This window comes from Hyposmocoma kahamanoa, unplaced genomic scaffold (genome assembly GCF_003589595.1).
Source record: "Hyposmocoma kahamanoa isolate Upper Pololo Valley unplaced genomic scaffold, ASM358959v1 116, whole genome shotgun sequence".
Classification (NCBI taxonomy): Eukaryota; Metazoa; Arthropoda; class Insecta; order Lepidoptera; family Cosmopterigidae; genus Hyposmocoma; species Hyposmocoma kahamanoa.
Genome location: NW_020653391.1, coordinates 288,267 through 305,868, shown reverse-complemented (window position 1 = coordinate 305,868; position 17,602 = coordinate 288,267). Strand labels below are relative to the sequence as shown.

The following is a 17,602-nucleotide window of genomic DNA, read 5'->3' as shown; positions in this document are numbered from 1 at the left end:
TGCAATACTCAATGAAATAAAACGTCTATTTAAACAAAAAGTTACATTGCAGAAAAATGCTGCTGAAATGAAAATCTACTTTCAAATTTAAATTGGAAGTCTGAGCTATTTACACATTGTGAATAATATTATGGTGTCATAATTACTTTAATAGAAAATAGTAAAATGGAATTTCAATATATGGAATATACATTTAGATTAGTTTAAATAGAATTTCAACTAAAGTTTCTGAATAAATTTTCCATTTTACAATTTTCTTGAAATGCAGCCAAGTACAAATAACTCAAGTTTTAAATATTATGACCAAATAGTGTATCTGTAATTTTTTATGGAGAACTTGGCTCCATTTCACAAGTTTTATTACAGAATATTTTATTATGTGTTTTATATTCAAAGTGTCAATCAAACGTTACGGGATTACAAATAATATAACAAATATTTATTGTGTTTAACCCAATAACTTGGGAACCTAACTTATGACGTCATTAACATAGGTACTAGGTACTTTTTAGGTTAGAGGCCAATATTTTCTAGAAAATATTCGCCCCTGCGTGTTTTAACAAAAATAACAATCTCGTAATCAATATTTATTGAATTAAAATTTCTAACATACAATTCTAAAAGCTACTCGATTATAAAAATTACATTTAAACTTATCAATTATCGGAAACAGAAGTTGTGCTGAAAAATACACCGTACAAAACCTACACTTAAAGAGTTCTAAATTTATAATTAGTAAATGCAAGATTATATTATTAAGTAGAAAATTATATAAACCAAAATTATCACAGAAATATTAAAATGGCAAACACTAACATCTAAGTCTAAAACGCGTTTATTTCTGGAAGCACAGTCTAAAATCAAGGTCGAAAAACCCGTTCTCTAAATGACTCACGTAAACGCAGTAATGTAGGCGTTGATACAGTCATACAAAACGAATTTGGAATCGTATGATTTATACTTATGTTATGTACACCAATCCTTTTAATTTAATTTCAATTTTGTTTGTTAAATTTCTGTAAATTATTTCAGTACAAAACTGCTTTAAAAACATTGTTGAAAACACCTGGCACAATATTAACAAAAGTAGTTTTTAGTAAAAGCTATGATTGAAGTACAAAGTTTTGTTCATATTCACATTCACAGATAACTGTTCTGAAGTACCTTTGCGTAATATGAAACATTTAGGGAGTGTCTTAAAAGTCAATAAGCTAAAACTAACACAGATAACAAATCTAAATATGGGACTTCCCATTCTAAAATTTTAATGCAAAAATACTGTTAAATACTTTAGAACTGTGACATAATAAATAAGACAAAAATGTATTAATCAAATCTATATAAATCTACATCTTCTATGTTCTATGATGGTTCTGTTATTCAACACAATGATTCATTAAAGAAGGCCTGGGATTTGAATTTAGTGAAAACACCATTGTGTGCCATTTATAGCTTCTTCATGCTTTGATAATGTCCCAAGTAGTGAAAAGTGACTTTGCAATGGTTCAAGATCTGATATGACAGCAAATAGTATGTTTTTAATCAATCGTAGCCTTCCTAATAAAGGAAGTCAAGGAAGAAATCTCACTGGTGGACCTCTCACTTGGTAAAGGACTGAACTCCATCTCCTCCCTCAAGTTTTGAGTATCAGATGTATTCTCATTCACTGGCCAGCGTTTGTGACTAGGCGCATATAAAACCAGTAAAGCAAAAATGTAAACGTTCCACATTCCATAGACGCCAGTGAAAAATGCCGAGGTGTACTCCAATTCAAGGTTCTCATCCCACTTCCATTGGCCTTCCGCAACTTGTCCCAAAATGAAGCCAATTACAGTCATTGCGGCACATAAGAGTGTTGCCAACATCAAGAATTTGAACCGGTAAATGGTTCCCTCATAGTGCAGACGTCTCACAGAACACATCGTCGGCAAAGATTGACGTTTAGTGGAAATATTCTTGAAAACCTGCCAAATCATGTAACACAAAAATAAGAAGTAGATCCCGGTACATATTCCTGCCAGTATTATAAAGGTTAATGCCATATTTGTACCCATATCAGTCACCCAAATTGAATAGAAAGGGTTACGTAGTTGCACACCCCGCTCACACATATCAAAGATGAATAGAGAGATACAGCCCATGGCTACAGCACTTAAATGACGCCAGTACTGATTCAATGAACTCAGAGCCGATGTATCTTGGATTAACATGTGTTCCCCAGCAAAAACTAACCAAAACGAAAACAGCATCGCATAGAAAACCCCTTGTCTTATATCCCCAAGTAGTAACATAAAGGGTAGATCAAAAATAAGGGATAAGTACTCTAAAGGCATGTTTAAAAAGCACAAAGCAATGCCCAAACTGAGAAGCATCTTTTCCAACAACACAGGCTTCCGTTGCAACAAATGAATTCGCCTCCAGAACCAAATTAAAATACAAACAATACACGGAAAGAACACAGTTTTCAGTGACAACCAGACTTTAGTAAATCCTCCATTTTGATTTATAACCGTCAACCACATATCTTCAATATGTCCTATATTAGCATTCATGTCTGGTGTGTCAACTGGCAGTCGAATATTAAGCAAATAATAGTCATGGTGTAAGGAACCAAGTTCAAATAAAGGTATGGCTGAACAATTGTAAAGATATTCTTCAGTTTGAAGGTTCACATCGCAGTCTAAGTTACGTTTTTCGACCGATTGCGTGTATAGCTTCCATGCATCCTCCGGGTCACCTTTGTTTCTATACGCAAGGCGAGCGTCTATTGTTATAACGCTTCGAGGCTTTACTACCATCATGGAGTTGTACCGTATATCGGTTTGGAGGACGCCAATGAGGTTCTGTTGCCATCTAGAGTAGTCTAACGTCTCACCATTGCGAGGAGTCGGCATTTGAAAAGCAAAAACGATGTCCGTCTCCGACAAATCTTGATGCAAGTCTCTTAGGTCGATGACCTCGCATTTACCTTTGCCGCGATTGTAAAACCATTTCGTAGTGTCGTTTTTCATCGTCGTAGTGTCTTTACATACTGTTCCGAGGATTATCTGAGCGTTTGCTGGCACCGGAGCTACTAAACCGCCTATCAGAAAACATGCGATTTGACACAGAAACAGAAATGAAACTAGAACGGCAATTTTGCGCCCACTCAGGTTTTCAATAATAGTTCCAGTCATTTTGAATGAGTTTAGCACTGAACCCAAGGAGTTTAAAACACCAAAAATTAGAAAACACAGTGAAATACCATTGTCTTTATTTTACATTCCGAAGCGGGGTGGCCGCCGCGACGACGCGATAGAAGAATGACATGCGCATTAGATAGATGATGTTGCCAAATAAAAAATAATGTATTATAACGATAACGTCCTAACTGCGCTTGAAAAACTGTACAGATGCAAAGAAAAATCTTAACTTTTTAAGTACTCGGCACAACTTCATTGAAAATATCATTTTATAAATAATTCACAAAGAGACCACACAATTTAGTAAAACCTCATCCACTTCACTTCATCGTGAGTTGTCAACAATAGCTAGTTCAGCAACCGTACAGCTAAAGTAAGCGTATATGTCCACAAATAATTTTGATGTTGCTACTAATTTACTAATTCGTAATTCGCTTTGCCCAATCCAATTCCCATGAACTTCCTATAAATTTTTCTTTGTTATTTTATTGCGTTACATCCTTCAACCTCCTTTTACATAAGTAGTATCGTTAGTGCTACCGCTGCCTGACCCTACGAAGCCGGAACAGCATGAGGCTTGTTGTCCGCTCGGTAAAATAATACGTCTATTCAATCAAGCTGACCTAAATAGAGGTTTAAGCGTATCTGTAGCTCATACAAACAAAAGATGCCTTCATTTGACCTTTTTGTAGACGATAAAATAATTGCAATAACTTTACAATTTCCACATTTCATTAAAAGGCAATTGACGTTAATTCGACTTACAATGAGCTGAGCTACAAAATATTAACCTTGGGACAGTTCCGTTGAAATAGACTATACGGCCTGCTTATAGAATATTGCTATGTTCAAAATTATAAATTCAAATTAAGCTTTCCGGAATATTTAATTGAAAATGGTTCTGAAGCAGGTCCTTCTTCGGCTTTAGATATTAATTTTGCAATGTAGATGGTTAGTATTTTGGTTATTATTATGGAAATTTGACACTTTTGATGCTTTTGTAATTTCAATATAGCTTTTGTATAGTATACAAACTCATCAAACGTGTAGAAGCACTGTAGTTAGTAGATATGTATTATTTCTTACTATTTGTAATATATTTTACATCGATGGTAACGTGGCAAACCTTTACAAACTGCTTAGTATTCAATACTAAAAGCATGAATATTTATGGAATTTATTTGCATAAATATTTTTTATTTTATTTTGTAGTGACTACGTTTATAATACAAGAGCAAGTTATTTGTGTTCTGAATGACATGTAAATATAAGTTTACAACATTATCATCGCAATTCAATTTCTTTATCTGAAGATAATCTAGTTCACTGATGTCATTCATAAAATTTGTGGAGTTCAGGTTGAAAATAGATGATTTAAATATGTTTTACTTAGCATAGTAACTTGCTTTTGCATTATGCAGATTGCATATTATTTGGTGAAAGAATAAACTAATGGTAATTTAATTCCTATTCCTAACTGCACACTATACAAATCCCTAATTTTGATTTTGCGTTTGATGTTTACGTTTGATATGTTCTGATTTTTGTTTATTATTTTTTCTTTTTCCTCAATGCACGCTGTCCTCTTTTTAACACTTTGGTGTTATTATTTTTGCCCCATCCTTTTGTTACCAATCGGTTTATTTTGCCCCTTGCCCGTTTCCTTTCCCGTTTGTCATCCCACGCACCGGACGCCGCCCGCATGCAGCCAAAGGACGCACCAACATCGAACTGCGAGAACAATTCATATTGGCCGATGGAGTGTCACAGAGCATGGCTGCGTTCAGACCACGTACGCCCCGCTCAAACACAAATACACCCCCATCCACCGGACCCATCACCAAGGTAAGAAGCTAACTGGGTACTTTATTATTATTATAACTTGTATTCTTCTTTCCTACAGGTTATTTAGAACTTAGTTTTATTTCGCACAAGTACTACATAAAGCGCACAGTAGTTGTTGGAGGGAGCAACGGTTTGGGATCATTTTTCTGCTTTTATTGTTGCATGCACCATGTACATGGATCTTGATATCCATTTGCAAGGTGCATCGTCGTGAGTGCAGCATGCGTTGAGCTCGTAGAGTTTGGTCTTGTTGCATTAGTGTGTTCAAGCTATGCATTGAAAGCACAGGCTCGTGTAGTGTTTTGGTGTTATTTGTTAGTACTTCTTGGACCCACTGAATTGGAGAGGTGGCACGTCTGCGCATTGGATGTTATGGTAAAGTATTTTTGTTCATCCTTCCCGTTAGATCCTTTCATACCCGCATCTCGCAAAATTTCGCGCGTGTTTCTACTAAGCGTGTGGACTAATCGTAACTCGAAATCGTAAAACGCGTTCCGGATGATCGATTGGCACTATGAAGGAATAAACGTGTTTATTTCTGACGGATAAGTTCCCTTTCCTCCTTACTCAGTCTCCCGATTTTGTATTGATGCGTTTAGCTGAGGAGTTTATGGAGCAGCTGAGGCCGATATTTGAGGCTTTGAGGCAGCGGGAGGAGCTCCCGTGCTCATACCCGCTTCACGTCGGCTCAACGCATGGCACCAAACAGGCCTTCATATACGGCCACTCCAGATCTCAGGGCTCGACGACACCGGGTGCCCATCACTATACGCATCACCATGGATACCAGCCTTCTCCAGGATATCATTGGGTAATGCTAACAGGCTATGTGAAAATGCCGCCATAGTTTGCACCGTTGATCTCTACCATTCGATTGCAGCTGTATCTTCTGTTTATTTTGTCAAATGTGAACGTCATTGTCTATGTTGTAGAACAATTTGTCGAGTCCACTATTTTAGTTCAGCATGTTCTTGAATAATATTTTTGGGAAAACTGAGTATACTAACGGAATTTATATATGCTCTGCGTCGAGATCATGCCAATGTCTATCTTTTATGAGTAATAGAGTTTTACCCACTTAATTAAAGAATACGGTAACTAACAAAAAAAAATCATATTTGTATGGTATGGTGCAACGGGCTGGTGTCTACAACTCGACGTCTGGGCGCCTATTTTGCGTGTATCATCATTACTTCATTCATAATAATTAATTGCATAGTCACATGATGTGACTTAGTATTATTCTATTCAAATCTTTTAACATCTTATTGTGTTTTATCCCCAAGCTATATTTTAAACAATCTCAAATTAAAATGTATGAATATAGGTTAGAGAACGTACAGCACGATCAGTACCGATGTCTAGTGGAGCTGGTCGCGCTTCGAGGTCTTCTCTCAGCGCCGGTACCCCTGACTCGCTGAGTGATAACGAAGCTGCCAGTGGATTGGGAGCTAGATATAAGAAGCCTAGTGTACCAAGGTTCGTTACAAACTGTGCAAAATTGATAGCGTAAATTATGTCATATATATTTCATATACTGCCTCTGTGGCCGAACGGTTACCATGCCGGACTGCCACGCAGAGGTCCCAGGTTCGATTCCCGGGCCGGGAGAAATGTTTGTATGGCCTACAATTATTTCTCTCGTGAGTTTGGGTGTAATTTGTGGTTGTCTATATGTGTGTACATGGCACCCGCGACACAGGGTTTACCTAGTGCGGGGCTATGTTGAGTGTGCGCGTTATTTATTATTATTAGTATTATTATTATTATATATATTTTGTATGATTAGTGTCTGTACAAATTTTTAAATATTTGTTATTAGGTCAACTTTAACACCCGGAGGATCGCGACCTGGCTCCAGAACCGGATCAAAGCCACCGTCCAGACATGGATCAAACTTGTCTTTGGATAGTACAGGTAAATGTCCATTTTGTCTCACTTTGACTCAGTTATGTATGAAGTTCTTTAACCTGACATCATAAAATGTATTAAAACAAATATTTCAACCTAATTAAAATATTAGCATTCCATGCTGACTACTTATTACACAATATGAGTACAAACTTATTTATCCTCTAACAATTAATATTTGACACAGATGACGTAGGAACCCCTTCACGTATTCCAATGCGCAAAGTGACGAATACGCGGGCATCAATCGCTCGCGCTGCGGCCACTGCTAGTAAGCTTGGTGTAGCCACGCCCAATGGCGGCTCTCGTCCTCGCACGCCTACCGGATTCTCAACGCCTGCTAGCGGAAGGTAGGTTTTCCATTGTGAGACTGTTGATGGTTACGAAAACGTATCGACATGAAATTAAGGAAAAAAATTCATATGAAGTTTCTATTTCAACGATTTCTTTTCATTGCTCCACATCGACCTAGAACTTGATTACTGGACGAGGACTCCTAGAAAATGTATAAAACATCTCAAAAAAACGGAGTGCATTTTTAGATTTCATATAGTAGAAATGATATTTTTATTATTTTGTGTCAAGTCATAATTACAAACAGTAACCATGACCATTAGAACGACTACAAATCAGATTTTTGTAAGATTGAATGATTTATCTCAGATGAAATACGTACGTGGTATTTTCAATGAACATAATAATTCAAAATGTAAATTTTCTTGAAACCTTTTTCAATTTGATATTTCCAAATTACTGTGTAATTAAAACCAGCCACTGGCACACGGACAGGTACCACGGAGCGATGTATCGCACGTCCAGTATACCGACACTGACACCGGTGCCGGCGCTAGTGAGGTACACATAACGAGCTCGTGTGGTTTTTTTTTTGTTTTGGGGTTTCCAAAATGCTGAAATTTGTCATTATATTATAATTAAATATCGTAGTAGATTTTTTCTTGGTGTTAATGGTGTTACGAAAAATGCTGAGAAGAAAGGTTAATACAAGATATATTGTGTCAATGATTTCGACAAATATCAGCTGAAGGATTTTGAAATGGACACTGTTCAGAAAGCACGCCAGCTTTAGGGGATGTAGAATAATGCAAACTAAGATCAGCATCTTGAAATTGGGAGTACACGTAAACGCCACACGTGATTTGCCATTATTGAAGTGATTGTACGTTGGTCTTTTCACGGTGGTGGGACTTATTCGTTATTTAAGGACATCGATGGCATTGATATGAAAATTAACCGTTTAGGCAGCATGATAAAATAGTAGACAGAAAATACTAAACACAGCTTAAGTTCGAGCACAGAGTGAGTTTAACTAACCCAATATTTAGAATTAAATTCTGGGCGAAGATAAAATAATTGTATTTTTTCTTTTCGCATGCATCGAACACGGATACAAAATAGCTCTACACATTCCCAGCCGTCTTCGATGGCATCTGAACATCCTAAATCCATGTCCCTTACTCATCCTGCATTCCAGACCCAAGGTTCGACGAAGATTCCAGTTTACATTCGGAATCGTTCTCAAAGAACACCTTCCGTTGAAAGAAAGAAGTCGAAAATACCACATTCCATAGATACTTCCCAAAATCCAAGTCCAACTTCCCAGTATCCTTCGAGAAAATCTGAGCAGAGAAGTCCTGAAGATGATTCTTCGCTATTCAGTATATCTGGAATGACGAGCGACAATGAATATGAGAGTAATATTAGCGAGTCGAGTGGTGAATCCTCGAAGCCAACACAGCGAGCTGTTAAAGGGTACTAGCTTGTAGAATGCTGGCTTTGTGTTTGGCCCAACATTGCGATGCTCGTTGAATTTTGAATTTTATTGTTAAACATTCTCCTCTCACTTCATCAAGTTTACGTGTAATATCTAGAATAGTTGTCATTTTCCCAGCATCATTCACTGAATTGTGTCATTCTACCAATAGGTCTTCGTAAATCGCCCTCATAACATTTATTATTTTGTGCACAGCTACTAACCTTGCTTGAAGCATTTTTGTAACTAATAATCACTCACTGCTTAGCGTTATCATTAAATTGAAATTTTTTTTAAAACGAGTACAAAATAGTGTACTAAAATTTGGTCTATAATTAAGTAGTATTAGATCTTTCAACAATAATAACTTGTGAATCATTGCTCATAAAAGCTTCTCATACATCTACATTTTAATTAACTCTATTATTATTTTATGGAATCGAAATAATTCATAACGTGAAGTAATCCACAACAATTGTGTTGTTTAACATGTCATCAGCTGACTTGAACATCGACATCTTAAAGTTTTTTCTTATTTATTGCCTGTTACCACATCCATATTCCACTTTTATTCCGTGTTAACATCTCTTTGTATATATCATGAACACTGCGCTGTATTGTTTTTCTTTTTTTTTCTGTTTTTCTTTTGTTAATGCACGTGCACTAACTGTAAAGATTTAAAGCACATAGTAATAACGCACAAAATTACGTACTTGCTTAATCACCATAAACGTATACTATAGTTTTTTAATACTTCTCAAAAGTTTTTGCTACGTTCACGTAACGTGATTGTATAGTAAGAACATGTATAGTAAGAACACGTGCAATAACAAATATTATTAATGTATTTTCTGCCCTATCTAATATAACTGTCTGTCTGTCTGTCTGTGTGCTCGCTAACAACATAAGGAGCGGGTCATTTGCCTCCACCGAAGGCCAAACGCCCGGCCGGAGCCGCATCCCTGTTCTTAAGGATCACCATACTAACAATAGTGCCAATAGGTAATGTCATTGCTGAAGCCCACTTTGTCTTTATTGCTTCATGATAAATTGTATATATTGTTTATGCTCTATGCTATATTTATGTGGCTACAACAACGAAATTTAGACCGTTGTAACTTGATGCTGGCATCTCTTTATCCAATTTATTGTATTTGCTCGAAGAAATTCAGCTCGTGTCTGTTCTTTCGGCGTCTCGTAACCAAAGTGTATAATTTTTCTTGTTAAATATAGCCGTAGTTATGTAGTTCATCAACATAATTATAATATGTAATTTTAGATTCTGGTAGTAATTATGACATATTGGAAAGGGTCACGTAGTTTTAGATATCACACAAATAAGTGTAGAGGGTTATTTAGGTTGTAATCTTTTCATATGTACTTTGTAGTGCTTGTTGCATGTAATATGCATCTTGTGTAGGGAGAACAGTTTATTAATTTCTTTTATCTATACCAGGCAAAGGACACCATCAGGTAGTACGACCCCGGTGCGTCCAGGACAACAAACAGCAGTTTCGAGGCTGCGTAAAACGTCAGATGCTTCCGACAGTGGCACGCCAACTACACCAGGGTCACGACGTGGTACACCCTCATCGACAAAATCTACAGAGATAAAACGCGAACCATTCCGACTTTAGACATTAAATATGCCAGTCCTGATTAGTTAATTTTCTACAATTTAGAAAAAATAGACTAATTATTATTTCACAAATACGAATTCGTAGAATCTTGACTTTCAGGACCATGATTATGTTATGCAATTCGTTTTGATACTCGAAAAATACAAATACTAAACTTTTGCGAATTTATAATCGCTTCGGCCAAATTAACGTGATACTCCAGATGTATGTCACCTTTTTAAACTATCGAAATTATTTTGCGTCAAAACGATTTGCAACATAGCAAGCGCTGATATATTGTAAAATTACTAACAGACATAATTAACCAATTCGCGAACTAAGCCAAGCTTAAAAAAATGAATTTGCGAATGTGGCTTTTTAGTTAAGTGGAAACAATAGATGATAGTAGTAAAACTTGAAGTCTGCACTTGTTGCCTTGTATTCTTATTTGTTTTTTACGATCCGTGCAGTTTTGTGCACGTTGGGCTATTTTTGTTTATTTTTCGTGCTAACAGTATTTCTCGTTCCGTTCAGTCCGCTTGAGCGGATTCCATACCGACAATTTTGTGTATTGATTTGTATATTTTCCATTTTATTTATTGTCAACGTTGCCATAATTGTTAATGAATGTTTTGTATGTTAAATACGTATTGGAGTCTCTCTACAGAGGCCAAGAGAAAGTGTGATTTGTAACCTTTTTCGTATTTTTTTTCCTTTAGGGACCATTTTGTTACGTACTATCGAGAATAGGTGATTGCGTGCCACATTTTTTCTATCTAACATTTCTCTTTTGTAGTGACGCCAGACTACTTGAGTTGATATCAGAATAGAAAGTTGTCTCATGTAATCGGTTAAGGTGATAATAGAATTATGTATGAGTATTTTTTTGTAATGCACAATTATAAACCTTTTTCTTTTTGGGTTCTTTTTTATTTTCATGTAAAGTTGGTTGGAATAAATTTGAAAATCAACCTACACTTTACATTAAATTGTACATTTTTCTATGTATGTGATTTATATGAAATGTTGTTTGCACAACTTCTTGTTAATTGTGTTGAAATCACAAATTGGATGGTAATTATCAGAAAAGTCTTCATGACTATCGCCAGAGTCTTGAAACGTTATTTTGATTATACGCCCACAAAATTGCTAAAAATTCTACAATACCCATAGTGGATAATTTATTATTTTTAAGACATTTAACTAAAGTACACTTTGTCGCAAAAGACATTTACTTAATAAAAAGCTAAGAATACTTTTGTTAAAGAGATAAAAAACGCTTTATAATGTAACCTTCCTTCATTTAAAACGATGTTAACCAACACTCACACTTATCTGTTAATTTTTATTATAAAATCTGACTCTACGATTAAGTCTTTATTGTTAGAAATATAAAACTATTAATCTGGTCATTTTTATTTAAATCATTGTTGTATTTGTAATAAATGTAAAATCGAAGCAAATATACTAAAAAAGCTTGCAATATTTTGTATAAAGAAATGATCCTGAAGAGCTGCAGTTTTTAAAATCTCATTATTGATTTCAAGATATAAAATAAAGAATAACAAATATTACTCAAGTATTTTATTTGATAAAGCCACCCTTATTTATATTGACACCGCAGATTTATTCAAAGTGAAGCGAGTGGAACGAGGAAAGCTTTCTTAGCGTTCACTCAAATAGCACAATTTCCGGACACATACTCAATCATTCTTTGATCATACAATGGTATGTTGTATCTATCACATGTATGATACAATTGATGAACAATAGACATATATAACATGTCATAGATACAACTTTTGAATAGTACCAATTAGTTTATGATTATTTCAGTACAAAGAAGTTAACTTCATGGCAAGATTTCATAAGAACTTATAAAAACTTAATGTGAATATGAAAACTTGACGTTCGCGACGTTCGCCATAATTTTTATTTACTAATTTTACAAACTTGACGCGGGCGAAATCCTAAAGAGGACAGCGCCAATAAGCAAAAGAGAATTAAAATAAGTAGTTTTGAAAATATCGTTGTTTTCGTATTTAATAATATTGATTTTGACTGTACTATGTGTTATTGTACTCGCTATTGCGCTATAACGAGTTATTATTCTTTATAGGGCAACACTATGTATCAATTGTCAAAACAAAGCGAATGACGGTGAATTAGATGTATAAAGATAAAAATAAATATTAAAAAAAGTGTAATTTCACACAAAAATGGTTGGATTAAACGCTGATGGGCCTGCCCGTGATAAGGTTTTAAAATTGATGGAAGAAAAAGATCGTATAGAGAGCGCCATTCGGGAACAAACTGTAGTCCTTGAGAGTAACAATATTGGGATGCAGGAGTCCCTGGTTGATGAACAAGGATTCCCGCGCAATGATATTGATGTGTATAAGGTGCGGCATGCTCGACATCTGATTATTTGTAAGTTCAAATTGGAAAACAAAAATTTCTTTTGTTACGATTGAGGTTGTGTTTGGGAATGATTCAGCCAATTTGCTTACTGATGCTACTTTTTTCTGTATTTAACCTGCAATCTGTGCTTTCCATTAAAAGCAAATGTGTTCGAGATTCAAAATTAACGCTTAAATATTTCAAAACTTTTAAAGTATTTAATGAATTATGCGTTTAGCGAATTTATAAAAGTTGTATACTCGAGCTCGATACCCAACGGTTAAAACTGCAGGCGCTGTATGAGAAGATCCCGGGTTTTATTCCCAGTATGACCATTTTGGATATGAAATTTTTCCAATTTTATTGTTGTCTGGATGGTGCCCGAGAGAGAGCTCCATTGCTCCAGTACTCAGAGTACAGGGAATTTCCTAGTTTAAGACAAGGTAGTTGGTGTGTTTGTCTGGCACAATTATTTAAATTATTCTTCTTATTATATTGATGGCATACAGAATAATGCTGGCCATCGTGGGGAAAGGATTTGTCAATCGGTATTTGCTGATTGTCACCCAGGGTCTAAGAAAGTACAAGAAAGAAATGGTACATCGTGCAGGGTAGCTCCTTTCATGCACCCCTTATTATTTATACTTGTGTTTTAACAGTTTAAAAAAAGTTAAATTGAATGGTAGATTTTTGGGTTCTTACTGTTAGTTTATCAACACATTTACTTTGACTTAAAGTCTCCTTGAAACAGGTTTTGGGATTGGAGAGACTTCTGACATAGACACTGATAGACATTGCACCTTTAGCAAATTTTTTTTTATAATATCAAGTGAGGGGTTGAACAAGTTGTGCACCTGATGGTAAGCTACACACCTGTCCATAAGAGTTGTAGTGCCACTCAGAGCTTTAAAGCACAAAGATCTGAGGGGCACTGCCACTGTGCCTGTTACCCTGAGACATAAGTTGACAAGTCCCATGTGCCTGTAATTTCACCAGCGTAAGGGTACCCTTCAAAACCAGAACACAGTAATGCTGACATTGCTGCTTTGCGGCAAACATAGGTTAACTGCCTCCATGGCCGAACGGTTACCATGCTGAACTGCTACGCAAGAGGTCCCGGGTTCGATTTCCCTGCTGGGAGAAATATTTGTATGGCCTAAATTTATTTATCTCGTGAGATTGGGTGTAATTTGTGGTTGTCTATGTATATGTCCATGGCACTCGCGATACAGGGTTTCCCTAGTGCGGGGCTACAAGTGTGTTCGCGTTGTAGGTGGCAGTACTACCCTAGACAAACTCTTTCACAAGGAGCTCTACTGCTACTAAATGCACACACAAAAGTGTATTGTGTGATATGAAGTGATGGTGGCACTATCTGTGCTAAGACTGCTGTAGTGGACTTGCAAGAGAAGCGCAATCCTTGGCAGTACCAAACTGGTGCATGAATATGTGCAGTACAGTGAATGTGTCCAATGATATGGTATGTTGTAGCAGGCTGGTATCCGCAATTCGACATTGTAGTGTCTGTTTTACATAAATAGGAGCTTGTGCCACCCGAGATGCTCCTGGAATTTTCATATGTTACATAAATCCATTCATGAGACTAGATGAAATTAGAATCAAAATTTATTGGATATCAGTTTTAGTTGCAAAGCTCCTCAATTATGAGTGATAATAGAATCTGTCACAAAGCAACAGTCACATATTTATAATCTCAAACCTGCATTCAGGTCTCCAAAATGATCACAAAGCAATAATGAAACGCATCGAACAAGGCCTGGCCGAAGTGCATTCACAACTACTTCCGAACCAGGCTCCTGTCACCACAGCAGCACCATCATTTACCAACGGTCATATGTCCAATGGTGATGGAGCTCATAATGATAATGCTTTAAGCTACGGGGAGAACGACCAAGGCTTTGCTATGATTACTTTTGTTCATAATGGATCACCTGCAGATTTGGCGGTAAGAATATATCATATTATTTTATACAGTTTTATCTTTATATGACAGCTGCCGTCAGATTCGAAAGTGCTAAAATTAACTTCAGGATCTATGGAATTAGACACTAGTTTTTATTTCAGAATTAAAACAAAAACGCCTTAGCCCCATAACCGCTTGTGTCCCACCGGGGTCTTACCTAAGAAAGGGGTTCAAGTTATAGTTGTATAGCTTTCTTCAATATGTAAATTTCATTGCAATATTTCCTTGCACCGTAAAGGGGTATTAGGAAATTACTTGAAGAGGTTTAAACTTACACAATTATCACACATTATTTGTTTTTAAATTTGGGCCCTAATTGTGTATAAAACATATTTTATTTACCTCCACGTGTCAGACGTATTGCAAGTTGCAACGTCTATGGTCAAAGGGACTCATAAATATAATATGTTTTTGTATAGGATTAAGTCCCAAATTTAAAATCAAATAATATAGGCAGAGGATTTGATATTGACTCACAATGATAATTGGGATTTGAACTTTGGCCTTGTGCAAGAACTTCACAGCTCTTCTATAGTTATTTGATGAAACTCAGTATTATTTACAAAAAAACTTTTTTACAGGGTCTCTGTGAACAAGATGAAATCCTTCAATTTGGCTCAGTCAACACTCACAATTTCAATGAAATTACACAAGTCCACGATATAGTCGCTCACTCGATTGGACAAAACATCAGAGTGCTTGTTCGTAGAAACCAACACATACTAAATCTCACCGTTTCCCCTCGACCTTGGGCGCAACCAGGTTTACTTGGCTGTCAAATAGTCAGAAAACAGTAATTGCCAATACTACACTGTTAGGCCCGGCGCCCATTGGCGGGACAAAAATGTTTGAACTTTCTAATTACCGTATCCATGGCTACGGTAATTAGATCTAATTATAGTTTCCATGAAATATTTGTTTCTTAATAACTCGAAAACTACTTCGAATATTCTAATGCCATTTAGACATATTGATAGTTAAGCTTAAAGTTGTTCATATTTGAATGTTATTGGGTATATTAGGCGAGAAAAAATAATGACTACGGTAATTAGGCTGAGGACACCGAAATGGCTACGGGAATTAGGCCGAAAAAACCGAATGTGAGAATGGCCACTAACCATAAAACATAATTATGTCCTTCAAATTTAATTTCCTCTAAAAAAAATGTCCTCTCTGAAATATTTTCAGAAAATTATTCAACAGTATAGCTTAACGTAGCTTTGTTTTCGTAGCTACGATCATTGTCATCGAAATTTGGTATTCAGTATTTTTTTATTAGCAGTCATGTAAAGCACATTATAAAATTTACAATGCATGTACCCTATAAGGGTGTAGCTAAAAATTAAACAGGAAATAAACGAAGTAATAAACAAAAATAAAAATTTTAAATTACACAACAAAATTATTAAATTGTTTTAAATAATAAAATATCTTAATAAATCAAACTCTCAATAAAACAATGAACTTGTATACTAATTATAATTACTAACGACGAATTAATTGGATATTATATCTCTTGAGGACCTTAGGAGGGACCTCAATTTATTAGAAAAGACTTCCATTTTTCTCAAGTGTTATATAGCATGGGATCTTGTTATATATAACTAATGACCTGTTACTGCTATTTTTAAATATGGTAAGTTTAGGTGGGGGGAGTATCAATTTATGTTGCCTACGTTCACTTCTGACATGTTCAAAAAGGTGTTATATTCTTTCTTACAAATATTGCTATTTCAAAAAAGCACGGAAAGGTAAATTCCAACTATAAAATCATATCAATCAACATTAAGGTATTAAAGAAGTAATATTGTCCAGTAATAAATAAGTAGAATTGGTCCAGTCAGTGAGCGCTAGGTCTTATAGCTCTTAAATTTCCATAAGTTATTATTTTAAGGTATAAATTATCAGTTTTTTGTTTACTGGTAATAAACAATTTTGTATATAAATTGTATATTTTATTATAATTATTGTTAATATCACTTAAAATTCACTGTTACCGTGTGAGGCCAGACGAGCGTAATTTTGTGAGTAATGAGTCGCGTAGTTTGAGTTGCGTAGTTTGCGCTGCATTCGGTTTCATACGAAAGTACGGTGTGTTTCACACGACGACGCAAAATGAGTTAGTTGTCTGCCGACTCACGGGCGTAATGACGACTGACTTTCGGTCGCATCGTGCGATGGGCTGCCGCGGGTGGATATAGGGACGAGGGAAGGGGTCACTTTGGTATAGAATGCGCGTGAGTATAAAACGTTTCTTGCGAAAATGTTTGTTACAGAGAATAATAATGATAATAATTCTTGAAAAACATTATTGATCTGGATGTTCACATAAACTTGTATGAAACTACCCACACTTTAATCGTTTCATATTGAGTGGATGTACCCAGCTTGTTTTTCTTTTTCTAACATCGTCTTCTAATTCTTCATAAACGCATACTATTTTTAATGTGCCCATTACACTATTACGACGCAAACACCCCGTATATACGCTTAAAAGCAACTGAATAAAATACGTTCGTCTGGCGCTCCAACCGAATTTCGGTCGAGCGCAAACTGCGCAACTCAAAAAACAGGTCACAAAATTACGCTCGTCTGGCCTCACTCTAAAAATTTTTTTTTTTTGGTTCTAGATATAGCGGTTTGTTGTGTAATTTTTTTTATTTAAAGGTATTTTTGTTGCGTAAAAGTTATAAAACTCAAAATAAATACTTATTGTTAATATTATAAAGATTAACTTAGAAATAAATATGATGATTTATAACCATAGCCTTTGTTTTTCTTTCTTTTTTCTTTTTTTCTAGTCCCTCTTGAATATCGTTACACATTGTAATATCGCCGCCATCTTGGTTTTCTACGTCGTTTTCATTGTCTTCGTCGTCCATGTGCTTCA

At 35.6% G+C, this 17,602-nt stretch overlaps 3 protein-coding genes across 20 annotated transcripts in view; 2 read left to right on the top strand and 1 right to left on the bottom strand.

The window, feature by feature from the left end:
• LOC113239782 (microtubule-actin cross-linking factor 1) overlaps positions 1–11,862 on the top strand; it is a 124,885-nt gene extending 113,023 nt beyond the window's left edge. For 7 of the 18 annotated variants that reach the window (XM_026476906.1, XM_026476907.1, XM_026476897.1 and 4 more), the window contains 8 exons: positions 5,627–5,838; positions 6,355–6,506; positions 6,850–6,944; positions 7,126–7,288; positions 7,728–7,793; positions 8,355–8,708; positions 9,619–9,711; positions 10,166–11,862. In XM_026476906.1, the coding sequence (XP_026332691.1) occupies positions 5,627–5,838; positions 6,355–6,506; positions 6,850–6,944; positions 7,126–7,288; positions 7,728–7,793; positions 8,355–8,708; positions 9,619–9,711; positions 10,166–10,346 (1,316 nt within the window). In that variant the 3' untranslated portion in view covers positions 10,347–11,862. Of the gene's footprint in view, positions 1–4,890; positions 5,028–5,626; positions 5,839–6,354; positions 6,507–6,849; positions 6,945–7,125; positions 7,289–7,727; positions 7,794–8,354; positions 8,709–9,618; positions 9,712–10,165 lie in introns of all 18 variants that reach the window. The other 11 variants (XM_026476912.1, XM_026476911.1, XM_026476900.1 and 8 more) reach the window with 10 other exon arrangements.
• LOC113239784 (protein wntless) lies at positions 669–3,316 on the bottom strand. Its single transcript, XM_026476914.1, has one exon. The coding sequence runs from the start codon at positions 3,174–3,176 to the stop codon at positions 1,539–1,541; it is 1,638 nt and encodes a 545-aa protein (XP_026332699.1). The 5' UTR covers positions 3,177–3,316; the 3' UTR covers positions 669–1,538.
• A 171-nt stretch (positions 11,863–12,033) lies between the features above and the next one.
• Positions 12,034–16,339, top strand: LOC113239830 (26S proteasome non-ATPase regulatory subunit 9). The gene is made up of 3 exons (XM_026476972.1): positions 12,034–12,758; positions 14,459–14,694; positions 15,294–16,339. The coding sequence occupies exons 1-3, from the start codon at positions 12,548–12,550 to the stop codon at positions 15,507–15,509; spliced, it is 663 nt and encodes a 220-aa protein (XP_026332757.1). The 5' UTR covers positions 12,034–12,547; the 3' UTR covers positions 15,510–16,339.
• The last annotated feature ends 1,263 nt before the right edge of the window (positions 16,340–17,602 follow it).

Bases quoted from the DNA above. Each gene is read 5' to 3' on its own strand.
- LOC113239784 (XM_026476914.1), bottom strand. From the start codon at position 3,176: ATGACTGGAACTATTATTGAAAACCTGAGTGGGCGCAAAATTGCCGTT.
- LOC113239830 (XM_026476972.1), top strand. From the start codon at position 12,548: ATGGTTGGATTAAACGCTGATGGGCCTGCCCGTGATAAGGTTTTAAAA. The intron at 12,759-14,458 runs GTAAGTTCAAAT...ACCTGCATTCAG, and splicing joins TGCTCGACATCTGATTATTT to GTCTCCAAAATGATCACAAA. The intron at 14,695-15,293 runs GTAAGAATATAT...ACTTTTTTACAG, and splicing joins GATCACCTGCAGATTTGGCG to GGTCTCTGTGAACAAGATGA.